The sequence below is a fragment of the Neopelma chrysocephalum genome, unplaced genomic scaffold (assembly GCF_003984885.1).
Source record: "Neopelma chrysocephalum unplaced genomic scaffold, ASM398488v2 Primary Assembly neopelma1_22b, whole genome shotgun sequence".
NCBI classification, from domain to species: domain Eukaryota; kingdom Metazoa; phylum Chordata; class Aves; order Passeriformes; family Pipridae; genus Neopelma; species Neopelma chrysocephalum.
Genome location: NW_020897690.1, coordinates 2116502 through 2134520, shown reverse-complemented (window position 1 = coordinate 2134520; position 18019 = coordinate 2116502). Strand labels below are relative to the sequence as shown.

The 18019-nt window shown below is 36.1% G+C and overlaps 1 protein-coding gene across 2 annotated transcripts in view; it reads left to right on the top strand.

Moving 5' to 3' along the window:
• The window catches only part of RTTN (rotatin), an 81572-nt gene that overhangs the window by 62966 nt on the left and 587 nt on the right, over nucleotides 1-18019 (top strand). The window contains exons 41-49 of one of the 2 annotated variants that reach the window (XM_027678018.1): nucleotides 674-779; nucleotides 3783-3877; nucleotides 7993-8070; nucleotides 9549-9675; nucleotides 11465-11664; nucleotides 13470-13737; nucleotides 14971-15074; nucleotides 15433-15502; nucleotides 17079-17162. In XM_027678018.1, coding sequence (XP_027533819.1) covers nucleotides 674-779; nucleotides 3783-3877; nucleotides 7993-8070; nucleotides 9549-9675; nucleotides 11465-11664; nucleotides 13470-13737; nucleotides 14971-15074; nucleotides 15433-15502; nucleotides 17079-17162 — 1132 coding nt within the window. Of the gene's footprint in view, nucleotides 1-673; nucleotides 780-3782; nucleotides 3878-7992; nucleotides 8071-9548; nucleotides 9676-11464; nucleotides 11665-13469; nucleotides 13738-14970; nucleotides 15075-15432; nucleotides 15503-16578; nucleotides 17041-17078; nucleotides 17163-18019 lie in introns of those variants that run through there. The other variant, XM_027678028.1, reaches the window with a different exon arrangement.

Here is an 18019-nt window from a genome sequence, read left to right as displayed (position 1 = left end):
TGGCATGATATTTTAGAGAAGATTGCTAGATGGAAAAAATTCTCTGGTGGATAATATATGAAGCACAGACAGCTCCTTGTCTTTCAACTATCTTTTTATATGACTCCAGATAAATATTCCTTTGAAAACACAGAGATTATATTTATGTTATTAGAAAAGGTTTGATGCTTACAAAGGCCTCACAGAAATAAGACAAACTGCTATTTTTCAGTGTTTAAAACAGTATCTAAAATAATTATCAGTGATATTTTTATTCTCAGGAATTTCACTGTATTTAATGTCTCTTCTTCATCATTGTGTTGAAGGAAAATGAGATTGCACTAAAGGCACATCAATGAATTGTCTGCAATAGCAAACCTTGAATGTTATGAAAAGTCTGGAATGCCCGGGCTGGGAACCTAGGTAGAATGTTAAGAAAAAAGTAAGAAGAGTGGGCTTGCAAGCAAAAGAAAGAAAATTTAATTTAAAAAAAATTTTAATTACAAAAAATAATGAAACACTTTAATGCAGACTGTCTATAAACATGAATATTTATAAAAAGAACTCCATATAGGAATGTAGTGATGAATCATCCAAATGAAAATGTAGACTATGACAACCTATTTATAGATATGAATACTATTTTTAATATGGTCACTTCTTCATTTCGGTAATGAAATTGCATTTTTTGTAGGTCTGTGAAAGAAAATCTTCAAAGGATGTGCTGAAAGAAGTTGCTACTAATGCACTGCTGTCTTTGTTAGCTGTCAGTAAAAATGCCCAGAAATGTGCTTTGGAAGGTGAGCATTTCAAAATGTATGTTAAATGATTTGCAAATCAAATGCTCGCAGGTGTTTTATGTATTATCTTTAAATCATAACAGTTTATGTCAAAGCAAAAGACCTAGGTTTCAGTGGCAGGGGTTTTTTCAGATTTTTATTATGAAATCTTGTTAATAGTTAAAAGTTTTCAGCTGCGAATAAAATATTTTGTTATAGCCAGTCTAAAAACTTGTGGTTAAGTCACAGCTCTGTGTTAGAGTGAGAAGAGTCCCGTGAGCTTTTACCACTAATGGCATGTTTATCCATTTGAAACTGGAGATTTTTTATTGACAGTATCTTGCATTTCTTGTTTTACGCTATGCCAGTACTTTTGCAGGTGAAAGTATGGCCTGTGTTCTCAGTTCTGTCTGTACCTAGACAAAAAGAGATTTCTTTTTCTCAACTTTGTTCTTCCCTGCCTCTTTGTTTATTTAGTCCCATTTTACAGTTTAAGTAGGACCTTCTTCCCTTGCTATGCAATATCTTTCCTACCTAAGTTTACAGTAGTAAACCAACTTCTAACCAAATGCTTTTTGTGCCCTCTAGAATGCAGCGGAGAGCGCTTAATTTGCATTTCTCATGTATCATGCATTTAATACCTTCTGGTTAGTCCAAGTTCACTTTATCTTGGGTGCCTTCTTGTTCCTTATATCTCCCAGTTGTTTTTTTTCCTGCTTTTTAAACCTACACTACGTTGAAGTAGATAGCCTAGACATATCTATTGAATGTCTGATCCCAATAGTGGCAGAAAACACTGAACTTCAAATCCTGTGCTTTCTACTCTTTCTCAGTGTATTGGTGCTGTACTCAACCCTTACTTCAATCAGGGTCCTTCTTCTGTTGATGACCTACTAGATCATCTAAGATATGACTTCCTGTGAAGGCACTTCCACTGCAGGAAGTGCATCATATTCTCTGCTTGAGCAGTCTTCAAGTCATCCTCGCTGTCATGCAACACAGATCTTAGAAAAAGAGGAATAGGACTTCTGGAATTCAAACCAATGTCCTTAAGACACCTGTAGCTCTAACATCACCTGTTCAGCTCTTAAGGACTACTTTAAGTTAAAAATGCGAAGTCTTGCACCTCAAAAGGAACAACCACTTACAGCAGTAGAGGCTGACTGGAGAGCTGAAACAGGCCTGGTAGGCAGCAAGCTGAATGTGAGAAGACTTAACAGCATCCTGGGCTGTATTAACAGGAACACAGCCAGCAGATCAAGGGGAAAGGATTACCTTTCCTCTGCTTACTTCTTGTTACACTAAGTCTAGAATAGTGCATCCAGTTTTGGCCTAGTACAAGAAATGTCAACAAACTGGAGTGAGTTCAGCAGAGGGCTACCAAGGTGATTGTGTCCACTTGTCCTTAGGTGAGAAGCTGAAGGAACTGACTATGTTCAACTTGGAGAAAATAAGATTTTGGGAGGACATAATAGCAGTCTTCTCATACCTATGAGATTTTGAAGAAGATAGGGCCAGATTTGTCACAGCAGTGCATGGTGAAGGAGGATGAGAGAGAATGGGCATAAATTGAAACTTGAGGGTCAGACTGCCTGTAAGTAAACCTTTGAAGGCAGTAGAGCAGTGGCTAGACATGGTGTGCATTCTCTGTCTTTGGACATTGTCAAGACCCAAGTGGATAAGGCTGCATCACCATCATCATTGTGAAAAATTTCTTCCTCATATCTAGTCTAAGTCTGCTCTCTCATAATTTAAAATGATTACCCCTTATCCTATTGCAACAGGCCCTGCTAAAATGTTTATCCCCATCTTTTATATGCTCTTTTAAGTACTGGAAGACTGCAATCAGCTCTCCTTGGAGCCTTCTCTTCTCCAGGCTGAACAATCCCAACTCTCTCAGCCTGTTCATAGATCTATTACATCCCTCCCATCATTATTGTGGTCCTCTTCTGGACTCACTCCAACAGGACCTTCCTGTGCCAGGGGCCCCACAACTGGATGCAGAACTCCAGGTGGGCTCTCGCCAGAGAGGAGTAGAGGGGCAGAATCCCCTCCCTCAACCTGCTGGCCATGCTGCTTTTGATGCAGCCCATGATGCATTTGTCCTTCTAGACTGTAAGTGCACATTGCCAAGTCATGTCCAGCTTTTCATCCACCAGCAGCAGCCCCAATTCCTTCTTAGCAAGGCTGCTCTCAATCCCTTTATCCCCCAACCTGTATTGGTACTTGGGATTGCCCCAATCCAAGTCCAGCACCTTGCACATCACCTTGTTGAACATAATGAGGTTCATCTGGACCCACTTCTTGAGCTTGTCCAGGTCCCTCTAGATGACATCCCATTCCTCAGGCATGTCAATCACACCATTCAACTAGGTGTTGTCTGAAAATTTGCTGAGAGTGCACTCAATCCCACTATGTTACGGTGAATACACCAAACAGTACCAGCCCCAACATGGACCCCTGAGGGACACCACTTGTCACCAGTCTCCATCTGGACTTTGAGCCATTGACTCCTACCCTCTGAGTGAACATCTAACCACCTCAGCCACCGTACAGTCCACCTGTCAATTACATAACTCTCCATTTTGCACTTTGAGTCATCTGAACAATTGTTTTCCTTTGTCCCACCTCAGGTGCAGCAAATCTGCTGTTATTAGGGAAGGGTTGGGTAGTATAAATGAGTGCCCTAACCTCTTGAAGCTTCACTCTTCTAAACAGCATCACTGAAAATATCCTGAAGAATTATGACTTGTTATCCTCCCTTTCTCAAATCATCTTCCTCTCTCAATCTTACCAGTCCTTCCTTTTGGCATTCCTCTCATGGAACTCTGTTGCAAGAGGACTCAAATGTATTCTGGCTTCTCGAGATCATTCAACTGGATGCACTTGATCTCAGAAACTGTTAGTTACTTCCTGATATCGAGAAGATAACAACAAGATCATTGCCAGAAAGATATTTTGTGTTTCTTAAAATGTTTTTGAATGTGAATGTAATTATAAATGTTACTGGTTTTTGTCTTCCAGCTGACCTGATAGACAGCTGTATAGAAAACATGAAGCACATTCATGCACAGCTGAACTTGGATTCCCTAAAGCCTGTGAAAGCACAGAGAAAAAAGGTAGCTATAAAAGCCAGAAGACTGATATGATAAGGCACTTCCCAGCTCTCTTTCATTTGGTTTGTTTTTTCTTTCTTGAGGAAGATACTGATTGTATCTGTCACGGATGAGACAACTTGTAGTGGATCTGGACACTGGAGCTTCTATAAGGTCTTGCTAGGTCTCACCTTCCTTTTCCAACATGGAGGTGACTGCTACTTCAGGAATGTCACGCAGAAAATTGCATCAGTTCATACCGTGCAGCTGTTCAGTCTTGGGTGTTTGCTGGACAAAGCCCCTGGGCATGTACTGGTGTTTTTCTCCGTGCATCTCTCTAGCCCTTAGGATCTTCTCCCACTTGCAGGGTTCTTCCTCTAGCCAGGATCTTCATGTTCTTCTTTTTTTTTTGTTTTCTTTGTTTCAGAGACAATTCCTTTTCAGGAATCCTTCTTTTTGCACCAACTTTTCTTTCTGGAACTCCAAGCTCCTGTTTACTGTAACTTAATCTATACGCAAAGTACAAGACATGATCAGCCTCTGAGTTACTGGTTTTGTATCAGTGTCATGTCTTTTCATTAATTGGAGGATTCAGGACTTCCCACTTTTAGTCCAGGTTATCAGAATTAACAACTAGCTCATTCTGGATGAAGTCAGCAACTGGAAGGCTTCTGATTGAGGAGTCACAGTTCAGTTTCAGACATTCTCTCACACTCACAAACATCCTTTTGTAATCTGTCAGTGCTTGTAGTTTATGATATTTAGCCTTACAGCAATATCAGAGTACTGTATTGTTTTCAAACATAGTTGGACTTTCAACCGTGACTTCATGATTCTATCCAATCCGGCTAATTTTTCCCATCTTGTTTCCAAAATAATAATTTTTGTTTTTCTCAAGTTTTCTTTCTCACTGTCTTTCAACCAGTGCTAGCCATTTTGTTTTTATCTATTCCCATGTCAGTCAATCTCCCTCCCATCCCAAAACTAGTTTCAGTCTGCTTATGAATGTAAATCATAGTTTTTTTACTTTCCACCTTCTCCTATTATCTGGCTTCCAATTGTACTTTTTATTCTGTTCGTCTTCAAACTTGGTCTGGACATCTCAGTTTCTTCCCATCAAACTCAATTGTCCCTGGTTTTAACTTCTTGTCAGTTTTTTTTTTTAACGTCACACTTGCAGTCCTTTTGCTGCCTGCACTCCCAGTTTCTTTTCTCCATTCACAGTTTTTTTATTTAGCCTTTTTTTTAACTTCCTTCTAGTTATTCCAGACTCTCATATCACCCAACTCTTCCTTACCACATGTAGATATGTCTTACCATCATACAACAGTTTCATAAGATTTTTGTTGCAATCTGGTTATTTTCTGCCACTATCATCTAAGAGAATTATTAAAATACAGGCAGTAACCTCTGCTGTCAAGTTTGATGTCTTGTCCACTCCCACATAAAGCAGAAATTGCAGAAAACATCTTCCTGCAGAGTATTTCTGCATTTCTTGAGCTCAGTAGTATTTTTCTGAGGTTTTGACACAGACATTAGCCCTGATATGTGGGAGTGTGGACCTGTGTTTTAAAACAATGAACTCTTAAAAAAATTTAGGTTTGACCCTGACATTTGAAGGCTACAATATTTTTTCTTTAGAGCTGCTAAACACATTTATTATCCCTTCTTCAAGGATTGGAGGCTAAAAGGTGTCCTGCCCTGGATATGTCTTGTAAAGTTGAAGTCAGCTACTTCTTTGGTTTTTTTTGGGAGTGAGAAGAGGGAAGCTGGGGACATTTGCTCCCGTGCTAAACAGAGAAGGAATTTAAAACTTGAAAGAAATTAGAGGAAAGAAGCCTCTGAGAAAGGTCAGAAAGACTGTTTTTGTGTAATTAAAAATTCTTTGTAAGATTTGCAAGACTTTGTGGCAGATTTCCCTGCTGAGCTGGGACTGTAGGTTGCTACTTCACATGTAAGCGTATGTAAGCATCATATGTAGTGCATAATGACAAAGAGTTTCATGTGAAGGAAACTGAGACATTGCTTTCATAGTAGACTTAACTGATCATTCACAAAACTGCCCCTCAACCCACTTCAAGGCAGAACTCTCAAAAAGAAGTTATGAGAGCTTCTTTTCTTTTTTTTCTTTCTCTTTTTTTTCTTTTAACTATTGGGGAAAATGTGTTTGATGTAGCTTCATTCTCAGGGCAACTGATGTGTTTTAGCTGATATTCCTTTTCTTTCACAATAATTAGTGTGGTGCTAACCAAGAGCATGGAAAGTATTTACAAATAGCCAAGCTTTCGAAAAAAGCCCTGTGCTGGTTTAAAAGTTAACCAGCAGGGGAAATGAACTCAACTCAAAAGAGAGATTATAAGTCAGAATAACAATTTATTAAAATAATACAATAAGTACATTTATACAGACAGACAATTGGTTTTAACCCACAAAACCCAAATGTATAACCCAGCACCCTGGGGTATGAACAAAAGTGGTGTTCCTTGCCCCCCCCCCGAGTCCAAAGTAAAGGGAGAGGGGAAAAAAAAACTGCTGGTGGGAGAGCTGCTGTAGTCTGGTCAGAAGTGGTGATTGCAGTCCAGTTGAGGGTGGTGGTCTCAGTCTGGTTGAGAGAGGTGAGCTGCAGTCTGGTTGAGAGCGGTGGTCTGCAGTCTTCCTCTGGATCCCACGAGTGGTGCAAAGGTTCCGAAACTCCCAGTATTTATATTCTCCAGTTCAGGCGGGAGTGCTCAGTCCCTCCCTCAGAGCGGGGAATTCCATAAAAGGACATGAGGATGCTCAGTCCCTCCCTCAGAAGGGGGAATTCCATAAAAGGGTATCAGAGCGGAGAATTCCATAAAAGGGTATGAGGACAGGAACATCTTCCCACCTCGCAGGCCTCCACTGACAACAGTTTCTGGGAAATGGCATGGAAGGCTATAGAATACACAGTTTTGGGCTACACCCATCCAGTGATGAATTGGTCCCAGCTGTTCTAACCAGGACAAGCCCTTAAAATAGGATCTTAGTAAAAATCAAGATATCCTAAAACAAGTAAATACAACAGTGCCATCAACACAATCCATAACTTTTTCAGCCTCCTAGAAGATTATACATTAAATATGAGTTATAGCTTGTGGCATTTTAGAGTTATTATATTTATTAACTAAATTAATACACAGGGAATTCCTTGGAATAATGTCTTGGAGATAGTATTTTATTTGGCTAAAAGTGAGACAAACCAGTTATAAAATGTATTTGTAATGATGACTTGTATGTTTCTTCTTTATCTACTATACCTGACTCTCATTAACCTTTGGGGGATAGACTGTTACTTCATTTCTAAATGTCATCAACTGTGCATGTTATGATTTATAAGCGTACATTATTGCTTCACCTTGTCTGAGATTAAGCATAAATCCTATTTTACATTTTTGTTCCTTTATAAGACAGAAATAGTATGCTGTGGTGAAGAGGCTTGTTGGAATTTGATATCTTTCATAAGTGTTTTACTGTGTCAACCTTATAGAATTTAGGTCAGCAATCATTAGCCTCTAGCGTCACAGCTCTATCACGAAGATGGATTTTTTGTTTACTTGTATACTTTAATCTCAGTATAGTACCTCTCTGTCCAATGGTCTGCATTTATCTTCGTGATATTCTTATCAGGTTGGAAGCTATTTCCTTTATTAAGGATGGGAGACTAAGACCCTGGGAATATAAGGATGGATTGATCTGACCAAATGTAGAGATCTGCAAGACAGAGTTAGTTTAACCTTGTTTTTATCCGAGGAAGAAGAGAGGTGCTTCTCAGGAGTGATTCATTTGGCTTGTTTTAGATGTCTTTAGGATGGAACCAATTCTTGGAAATGTTCCCACCCATTCTTCATTAATTGTAAGAGAAATGGAGCAGATGTCTGCATTTGGTCAGATTGGTACCCCTAGAAATAGTATCTGTGGGTTATAAGAGAGATGAGGATGACTCTAAGTAACTTGTTATAAATGTCTTTAGTAAATATGAGATGAATCCTGTCTGAGATCAGAAGAAAACTGCGGAAGAGATGTGACCCAAATGTTGATACCTTAGAAATCTCTTTCTTCCTTGTACAAAACTCATTCGGTCCTATGTTGACAATCTTCAATTATTTTTCTCTGGATAGGAGGAGAACCTTCTCAAGGATTTAAGGTGTTCTATGCAGCTCCTCAGGAACTGTCTCTTTCAAAATGAAGAATGCAAAGTAAGTATTCTTATACTGAAGTAATGTGAGCACATTCAGTTAGCGAATGAAGATAATTTTTTTTTCTACTTTGAAGTTATTTTCAAGCTGGCTAAATTTAAGTTTAATATTAATAGCAGGAAATGCTTCAAATTTCATTATTATTTCCAGTTTCCAAGAATATTTCATACATGCATTAGGAACTCGATGGTCTTATTGAAACATCATCTCCCAATGGTTTCAGATGGCTATTATCTTTTATATCCACTTCTGTTCTGCTTAATTAAATCATTCTAATTTTCAAAGCATATCATATGAAAAAGGAATGTGGAGTGTGGGGCCACCAGAAAGGCACATAGAAATAGCTCCAGATCTTGGAAAGTGATTTCCTCTCCTTATTCCCCTCTCCTTATTTTCTTTTCCTTTCTGAAAGACAAAAAAAAACAAACCAAAACAAAAAAAACCCAACTCAAACAAACAAAACCAAACAAAAACCAAACCCTAAATAATAATTTGCCATTTACTTTTCTTTATCTGAGTTAAATTGCACTAATCCTGCACAACACAGTTTTGTTTCCATCTTGATTTTTTAAAAATAATTTTTCTTGTTCAGAATCTTGAATTTCTTCTTTTCATTTCACATTCTTTATCTTTTTCTCTGTTCCTTTCAAATTCTTTTCAACTTCAGTTCTGCCTAGCTGTTTTTTCCATGGGGAAAATAGTAGATTACCTTTTCTCATTTTTCCTCTATTCTTTTTGATCACTGTTCTTGCTCTTTCTTATTGCCGATACCATTCACATATTTATTTTCATTTTCTCTTTCACAGTTTAATTTGTCTTGGCATTGTGTTACTTGTGCTATTTATACAACTTGTTCTACTTTTAGCACGTACATTAGTGGAACCACAAGATTTCCTGATTTTCCAGAAGTACCCCTTTTCTAGGGCATGTATTAGCATTCCTTTTGTATAGAGAACACCTGTTTCTGAGTAAGCAATCTAATTATCCCTGAGATCCCCATAACTTGGTTGTGCCATAATCTCAGCTAAGATTATTGTGGAATGTTTTTCTTGTTTGGTTCAGGATCTGCAGAGACAATTGCTTGGAGAAGATAAGGAGGTTTCTGTTGATAGCTGACGATTTCTATCATTTGCTCTGTACACAACTGCATTTTTGTATTTCCATGCTTTTTGAGTTCCAATAATTACTTTAGTTGGAGTTGAAAAAAACGATAGAATAGAGAGCTCTTGAACAATCACAGTGAATAAGTCTTTACTTTTGTTTGTATGTCTCTCAGTAATTAAAAACATGCAGGTTTTCGCTTGCATAGAGTTAATTTCATTGGTGTTGAAACGAAGGTGTCAGTTCTCTGTACAATCTTTTAAACCGTAAGATAAAACATAACACAACATAAGATTACAATATGCTTTTCTCACTACACTTCATTTTAAAAGTATTTAAGAGTATCGTAGTTTAAATTCTTCCTCACGTTCTTGTAGGTGGCAGCGCTCAAAACTCATCTTGTTCCTGTTCTTCATTCACTATGGCCGTGGTTTTTAACCGATGACTCCTCAATGCAAATAGGTCTGCATTTGCTTTGTGTCTACACTGCAAACTATCCTGCAGGTATGAGAGTCACTTTGTGATGTAAAACATAAAGATATTTTTTCCAGAATAATTAAGATGGAAAAGCATAATAAAAGTAAAAGAAAGTTTATTACTACCATAAGAGGAAAGTATAAAAGCGCTGGTTCATCAAAGTCTATCAAGAGTTTTGATTTTAATACATTCAAGACTTTTATTCAGATCCTGTTTCAGACTGTTGGATTTAGCAAGATTACAACTGTACTAAAGGATTAAGTAGCATTTATTTCAAACCATTATGTTTGAAGGTTTCACTGAATGTCCTACAAAGCTGAATAGTTATATTATAGAAGTACTACTCTAGGAATTCTTTGATAGAGAACAGTGTATGAATACATTACATGGTTTGTACTTCATCCTTATTGAGAACATTCTGGTTTTAAAATAGTCAATATTAAATTTAATATTTTGTATTAAATTTCTTTCATTTATTTATGCCTTCGACTCAGTAGTTTGCGTTTGTATATTTTTCATAAGGATTCTCTTGTTCGTTTGAGCAAACCTGTCTGTTATTTCCATTGATAATTATCCCCACTACTAGAAACCTCATCTTTTTTCTAGTATGGATTTTTCTTATTCCATATCCTGGTTATTTACTCAGAAAATGTTTTGCTAGTGCCTTGAAGAGACACATAAGTGTCTGTTCATTTCTCCTTGTCAAGATACAATAAAAGAGTTAGCAAGGTTAAAATATGTTAACTGAAAAGTCTCTTGAGCTTTTTTCACTCTTTTTTTTAAGTTAATGTCTCCAGACCTAAATGATCTTAGAATGGCTTTTTTTTCATAAAGAATTTTTTTTTTAATATGGACTGAAGAAAGCTCAAATCTCTATTAGTCAACCACTAGGGTATAAAATTTAAATATAGTGTCGTGTCAACGTGGGAGAAATCAAGCTGAAGTTCTGATGGTCTTTCTTGTTTCTTAACACTGAGTGACTCTAGACTGCATTTTTTTACTTGCTGATAAGAGCAAGTGTTCTCTGATCAATCATGTTTTTTCTTTCTGTTCAGAATAGCTGGTTTATGAGGTGTCCCAAATTTACCTACTCTGAAGTGGTTAACCCCTTCTCCTCAATGTAGTCAAAGAAATGCATGTAGATATTTGTAACAGTTAAACACTGTCTCATTTTTGTTTACTTTTGCCATGTCAGAAGTTAACCTTTGTTGCAGATGGCAAATGCCACTAAACAAAAACATTTATATCTATATTTGTGCATAAACATCAGTTAGGTAACATAGTTGTTCCCTGCTGCTGTGTTAGTTTGAGCTTGTAGCTCTATAGCCTACGTTTGTGCATGCTACTGTTGTACAGTGTAATGACAGGCGCAGACAGTGCTTTTATTTCTCAGAAAAAATATTCTAAAAAACTTATATTATTCCTTTCAGATTATACAGAGACATCTGTTTTCTAAACCATTTTCAGAGGATCCCTTCAGATTCTGTTGCCAAATAATTGTATAATGCCTTAAATACAATGTTCCAGTTTTTAAGGAGACACTCAGAGGCAGAGCAATGGCTTCTATTTAACAGTGGAATCGCCTCTTAGATTTTGGAACAATAGAACAGTAGATGCCTATTCCAGTAAACTGCCACATTCAGGCAGGTTTCTATTCAAAGTATGTCCCATTTACTTCATTGTGGCTCAAAGAAAAAATACGTAACAAATCCTTTCAAAAATTCCATCTCAACTTTCAGCTGCTGGATGCTCTTTCTATAGGTTTTTCTTTTGAATATGTATCTGCATTTCTAATAAGATATTTCATTGCTTTAAGGTTGTGCTTCACTTTGTTGGACCAGTGGTGGACAATCATCACTTCTGTCTGCACGAGGTGCAGCTGGCAATTCATTAATGCATAACATCTTGAGATTGGCTTCCCAAGTGTCAAATGATAACAGCCCAGTTCAGCAGGTGGTCTTTTGTCTAATTTCTAACCTTGCTCTGTCTCATGACTGTAAAGGCATTATTCAGAAGGTAAGTAAATAGTATTCTTGATTTTAGCAATGTGATGGTTGCAGTTTCCTTTTTAATAAATGCTCGTCTTTCAATGTGGAGTGTCCTGTGATCAATAGAAATGCTTCTACAGGAATCAAAACCATTTTGTCTTCTCAGTTAGTTGTGTTACCGTTCCCTACGAGCAACCTGAAATTTATAGTCTGGACAGATGCAACCTTTTACACCTCAGTTTCACTGGGGTGTAAAATTTTTAAAACCCATATATATATAGTAGCAATCTCTATTGGATCATGAAAGTGAGCATGCGGTAGAACAAACTGCACGTGAGCAAACAAGAAATTAAACATTGTGTAAATCGTTAGGTATACTGTGTGATACATAATCTTTATAGAAGTTTTAGGGAAGATGTCCTACATGTCAGTAGTTGGATGTTAGATAGAAATCTATTCTTGTTACACAAATGTATGTAGTGTCTTATTATTTTTTAATTTGTATATAGAATGATCCTTTCTCTGTTTTATCAAATGTTATTTGAAAAATCGTTCCTCTTAATCTTTGATCATTTAAATTAATTCAACACCTTGGGAAAAGAAGTCAGGCGATGTTGAAAGTCAGCCATGTAGTGACATAAGATGAGCTAACTCAAAAGAAATTAGAAAAAGTTATTTATTTGTAGCATATTTTACAGTAATTTAATAATTACAACCATTTCTTTCAGTCTCTACTGACAATGTTCTGTGCATGGACCTAATTACCTGTTAGAAAATGCAGTGGGAAATATGATCTTTTTGTGATGCTAATTATGTAAAACTTAATCATAAAATTGGAAAATGGCTCATATTCAAACTTTTTGATAGAGACAAAGAATTTGAGATCTTTTCTGTAGCAGCTGTTGAGTTCTGTGAATTGTTCTTGCTTTTGCTCTCTTCAGAGTTTCACTTTAGTGTGATAGTCTTTGTTCTCTCTCCTGAGCTCTCCTTTCATAAGTGTAAGCAATACTGAATAACTAATTCCATCTGTGAAAATTAAATTACCAATATTATATTCATGTGAAGAAAACAATGAGTTTGTGTGGTGGGTTGTTTGCTTTTGACCAGATGCTTGTATATATTGTCAAGATTCAATGAGGTGGGGAATTTATCATCAGTGAGATCAAGGACTTTATCATCACAGGAATTTGTTAGAACATCTCCCTCTTGTAACATGGTGATAGATTTTCACCTGCTCAGAATCTCCTTGGAGACAAACCCTGAGGTAGAACTGCATTGATATGACATACAGTTTTTCTTCAAATCTTGCAAAAAAAAAAGGATATTCCTATGGCTGTCAGTGAAGGGAGGAGTGGTGCTGTAGGTCCTTATGAGTCACTTCCAACTTGAGATATTATTAGCATTTGCTAATAACACATGCAATAATAAATAAGAAATCAAGAATACATTATCTGCATAGTGCATTGATTCACTTAAAATGTTTCGAGCTTATTTTTGGGCAGAAATGCTAAGTGCAAAACTGAAAGCTTATACAGTGGTGAGAATTAGCCTTTAAAGAAATATATTGTACTGGATCAACTTTTATTTATCTACACTGCATAAATTATTATAGAAGAAAATTTATCTTACCATATTAACTTTCTAACCAGGAAGTAGATTCTTTTTCATATGTAATTCTTTCAAAAGTCCTTGACTAATAATGGGTTGCCTGAAATATGTGAATGAAATGTTAGTACCAGTTTTTGGGCAAGTACATAGATTGGAAGGTCAAACAGCAGCAAACAAGCCATGGAATACTGTAAATTCTAACATCCTTTTTCTTTCTTTTAACAGAGTAACTTCCTGCAGAACTTTTTGTCTCTTTCATTACCAAAAGGAAGTAATAAAAATCCTGGTAGTGTGTCTACTCTTTGGCTAAAACTGCTACTGAACATATCTTTTGGAGAAGATGGACAGCAGATGGTCATGAAGATAAATGGTTTTTTAGACCAGATCGTGGAAATGTGTAAATACAAACACAAGAGCAGCCAACATCTAGCACTTCTTATTCTACATAACATATGTTTTAGTCCAACTAATAAACCAAAGATATTAGGTAATGGTAAGTATCTAAAGGGTATACATGCTGTTGTATTCTGAGAATACTGTGGCTTCCAGAAGACCATATTTTCATTGCAGTTTGGATTACTGACCAAGAACTCAATGTTGCTTTTTAGAAAAGCATTTTTATAAAAATTATTTTTGTAGAAGTGACTACAGAGCACATATTTTGGCAGAGAGGCAATTAAAATAATAAAAGGAAAAGCAAATAAATAGTTTTAAAAAGAAAATCAAGATTCATTGTGAGATAGATCATTTGGATATAGTAACACATGAATTAAAGGATTTTTGCAGTTTTCTCAAACAGCAAGTTTTTCAGGGAGGATTTAAGGATTCTTTGTGTCAGTCAGTTTGAAATAACTGAAAGTCCTATGTTTCAGTTGGACAAAGCCATATTAGCTCCTGCAAGTCATGGATGTTGAGGCAAACTATTTTATGTCCTGTCATATGTGGAAAACGATTATGATAATGATAAAATTATGATCACGGCATATATATTTAATGTAACAACATGCACGCAACTTTTTTCTTGGTTGTTTGTAAAAGGCATGTTTCTTTCCCCCATTTAATTGCAGAGAGAATGCTCCTGTCTTTGTTATAAGTTCTCAGCAGGTTTTCCATAGTGTTCATGCTTTTTATTTTTAACTAAGATGTGGATTTGTTGCCTTGATTAAGCATTTATTATTCTGTTACATAATCTCTGAATCTTTGTTGTGAAGTGAGCAAGCAAATTTGAAGAGTCTGGCTTCAGAGCAATGATAGAAAATTAAGGCACCTACACTGGAGTGGCAAATATTTCTCATTGGTTGCAAATCATCTGCATAATAAGTATGAAGGAAAATAGAAACATCTTAATATCCATCCTGATATGGTTCTAGTTGTGGCTACTGGGAGTTATAAAACAGTTTCATGGCTTACTCAGTCCCTATGCATAGCTGATGGCTGTACATAATGTGTGTGTTTTGTTACTTATGGCTTAATTTTTTAGCATTACTTGTCTTTGTTTTGCTATATTGTTTTCAAGATTTCTTTCAATGTAGTCTGCCAATTTCATGAGCATATTGAAATTTAATCAATAATAAAGTTTCTGTAATTCCTCTACCATACCAGTACTTGTCATAAAACTAAGTGTACTCCAAGCATCAACATACTGAGGCATGTAAATATATTTGTGTGCTTTTGATTATATTTTCTAGATACTTTTGGGTTCATTTTTTTTTATTTCTCTCATTAGAGCAAGCAATTGGAGTACTGTCTGCCTGTTTGGAAAGTGACAGTCCTGCTGTTCAGAGAATAGGAGCAGCTTCGCTTTGGGCTTTGCTGCATAACTATCAGAAGGTTAGTATTTGAGAAATGCTTGAAAAAATTGTAATGTTATACTTTCATGCTGTAAACAACACAGTAGTCTAAGTAAATAATAATGAAGTTTATAGCAGTCATTCGATTTTATTTTAGTTGCATAGCTGCTGAGTCTAGGAGATTAAACAACGTGGTAAAGAAGCGGCTTGTCCTCTGTAATTTGTGACAGCTTATATAAATGCAGTCTGTATGATAATACAATCATATGTTAATTCTAAAATTCCTGCATCTCATGTTCTGCTGAATTATTATCATTCTCTAAACTTTGCTGTTGAAGTGTGATCATGTGGGGAAGAAAGTCAGCTCATTCTATTTTGTGTGTCTGTGTGTGCTACAGGCAAAAGTGACTTTGAAGAATCCATCAATAAGGAGAAGAATAGATGAGGCCTATTCTTTAGTGAAGAAAAGTAAGTCTTACTTCCACGTAAGGCCAATTCTTTATTTTTCCGTCATGAAAACATTTAAATTTATATCATCACAATAAGTTTTTGTTGTGCTACAAGTTTTTTAAATGATACTTTTATCTGTAAAATCAGAAGGAGCAATATGGTTTATGGTTAGGCACCCTATAAATACAGATAGAGAAAAATGCCTCTTGGTTAACAAATTATAAATAAGACCCTAGGTAATTGCTAAAGTCAGTTTCTAAGCGTAGATCTGATCATGCTTGCAACAAAATTCTTTATTTTCACAGTACAGGTCTGTGTTAATTCTTAAATTTAGCGATAAGAAAAATTTTTCTTTTAGCATTGACTTTGCTTAACAGTGCTCAGCCTCACAGTGTTCAGCCACAGAGAGAAGGGTTCCAATCTTAAAACGAGTACAATGAGTTACCTGACATTCTGAAAGCTTGAGATTTTTTGCTCAAGTAACTGAGCATAACTATTGTTTGAATAGCTTCGATACTATAGGTTCAGCTTGTTGAATCAACAAGGTAGAAATATGCAGCTTTTACGGACTAGCATCTCATAACATTAATCCCCATTTACTTGCATACTGCTTTAGAACATAAAGTCCTAGACTGAACTATTGATTTTTAATTCAATAAACATTTAGGTATCAAAATATGGTGTATAAAAGATTTTATACTGTAATTGTTATAGCTTTCAGTCATGTAATATGTTATCAATATTGTCATCAATATTTTCCTGCCTTAAGGTTCTCAACTAGCCTATGCTATAAAAAGTTTGATCACTTAATAGTGGTAATTGAGCTAAAATGGTAAATTGTTCTTCTGAGTGCAATGGTGGAATTTTTCAATACGGCTGTTGTTATTTTACATTTCCTGTTTTGTCCTGTCTGAAGAGAAAACCAAAACAGACCTTGCAACATAAAGTACTAGTGTTTGATTTGCTACTCATAATGCAGAAGTTAGGGTCATAAAGAAGTAAATTCTTGCAAGGGATTTGGTGTAATCTTTGGAAAAGTAATTTTCTATTAAGTATCAACTCGAAATTCAAATCTTGTTTTTTCTTCCTTTTAGCTTCTCCACAGCCAGAAGAAAATGAACTACATGCCTACTATGTAAAATGCTTAGAGAATATAGTGCAGCTTCTTGATTGTTAGTGACATCAGTTGACTTCTCATGTTGTACTTGAACAGCTTGTTCAATGGGAGCCTGAAATTCAAGGAAAGCACTTCTGATTCGTAGTTCTGTGGCAGCAGCATATGTGCTATGGAAGAAATTTATGAAGCCTTTGAGGAAGGAGTTCATTGCTTTGAACCAAAGAAATTGCACTATATGTGGTTCAAACTATTTATTCTGTAATCCCAATGGGAAATTATAATTATGCTACTATGTAAAGTATGTACACAGAAGAAGGAATGTATAGGGGAAAGGATGTGAAAAATCAATAATTTTCTTAAATTATGCATTGAAATTGTTACTGTATGTATTAGAGGTTCTGTTTTGGATTGTTCTTAATAAAGGGGTTTTTGAGATCAACATTTGCTGTTGGTGAATTGTAATTTTTAACATTGCAGATGTGCACAGTGTATGCTCAGATTCAAGAACTGAAAATGTTGGCCATTGTGTTGTGTTATACATATTAGATTCAGAACAGCAAGGTATGTGTTTTAGTTTTGAAGGAGATTTCAATTCAAACTGCTGCATTCTTTTAAGATGCTAACAATTGAAAAAGAGCTCTCGCTGATATTACAGGTGACAGTTATGTTAATATAGCAGTTTATTTAGGACATGAGGTGTGTGCATCCATTTTAGTTACATTACAATGCTGTAGAAGATATTTGAGAAAAAAATCTATTTCTAGTTTATAAGCACTTCAAATCTTTTACTTGAGGCAAAAACCCCTCTATTATCCAGGCCTGTGTTGTCTTTTAAGTGCTACTATGCAACTATGATCCTAAGTTTTTCAGTATTCTGTACTGAAAGAGTTTGAGAGAAAAAAACACTGATCTCTGAGCACCACAGTTTTTCTGACCATACTTCTGGAGTATCTAGCAGGGTGTTTTAATTTCTTTCAACACATAAATATTTTATTTAAGTCAGAGTCAGAGAGAAGTGAGTTAATTCAAAGCAAAACCTGAGTAACACCTCTGAAAGTTATAGCAGGGCCATGTCTGTCTGTAGTTAGTCTCTTCCTAACTGGGTGATTTTCCAATGACAGAGGGGATTTTTGTTTGTTTGTTTGTTTTGCAATGCTTGTAAATTATTCAACTGACTGTGTGATGCTTATGGCTGGATCAGGTCATTACTAGAAATGTAATTATCGTCTGATCTCCCACCCCTCCAAGCAAAAAGCAGGGATGGACCACCAGAGCCCGATTCTTTTCCATTTGCTGTGTTGTGTGATGATTGTATTTTGTAAAGTGGTTGTTAAATGCTGTCATGTTCATCTCATAGTATTGCAGAACATTCAGCTTCAGGGCAGGACAACTCTTGAGAGCAGGCAGCTCTGCAAGTC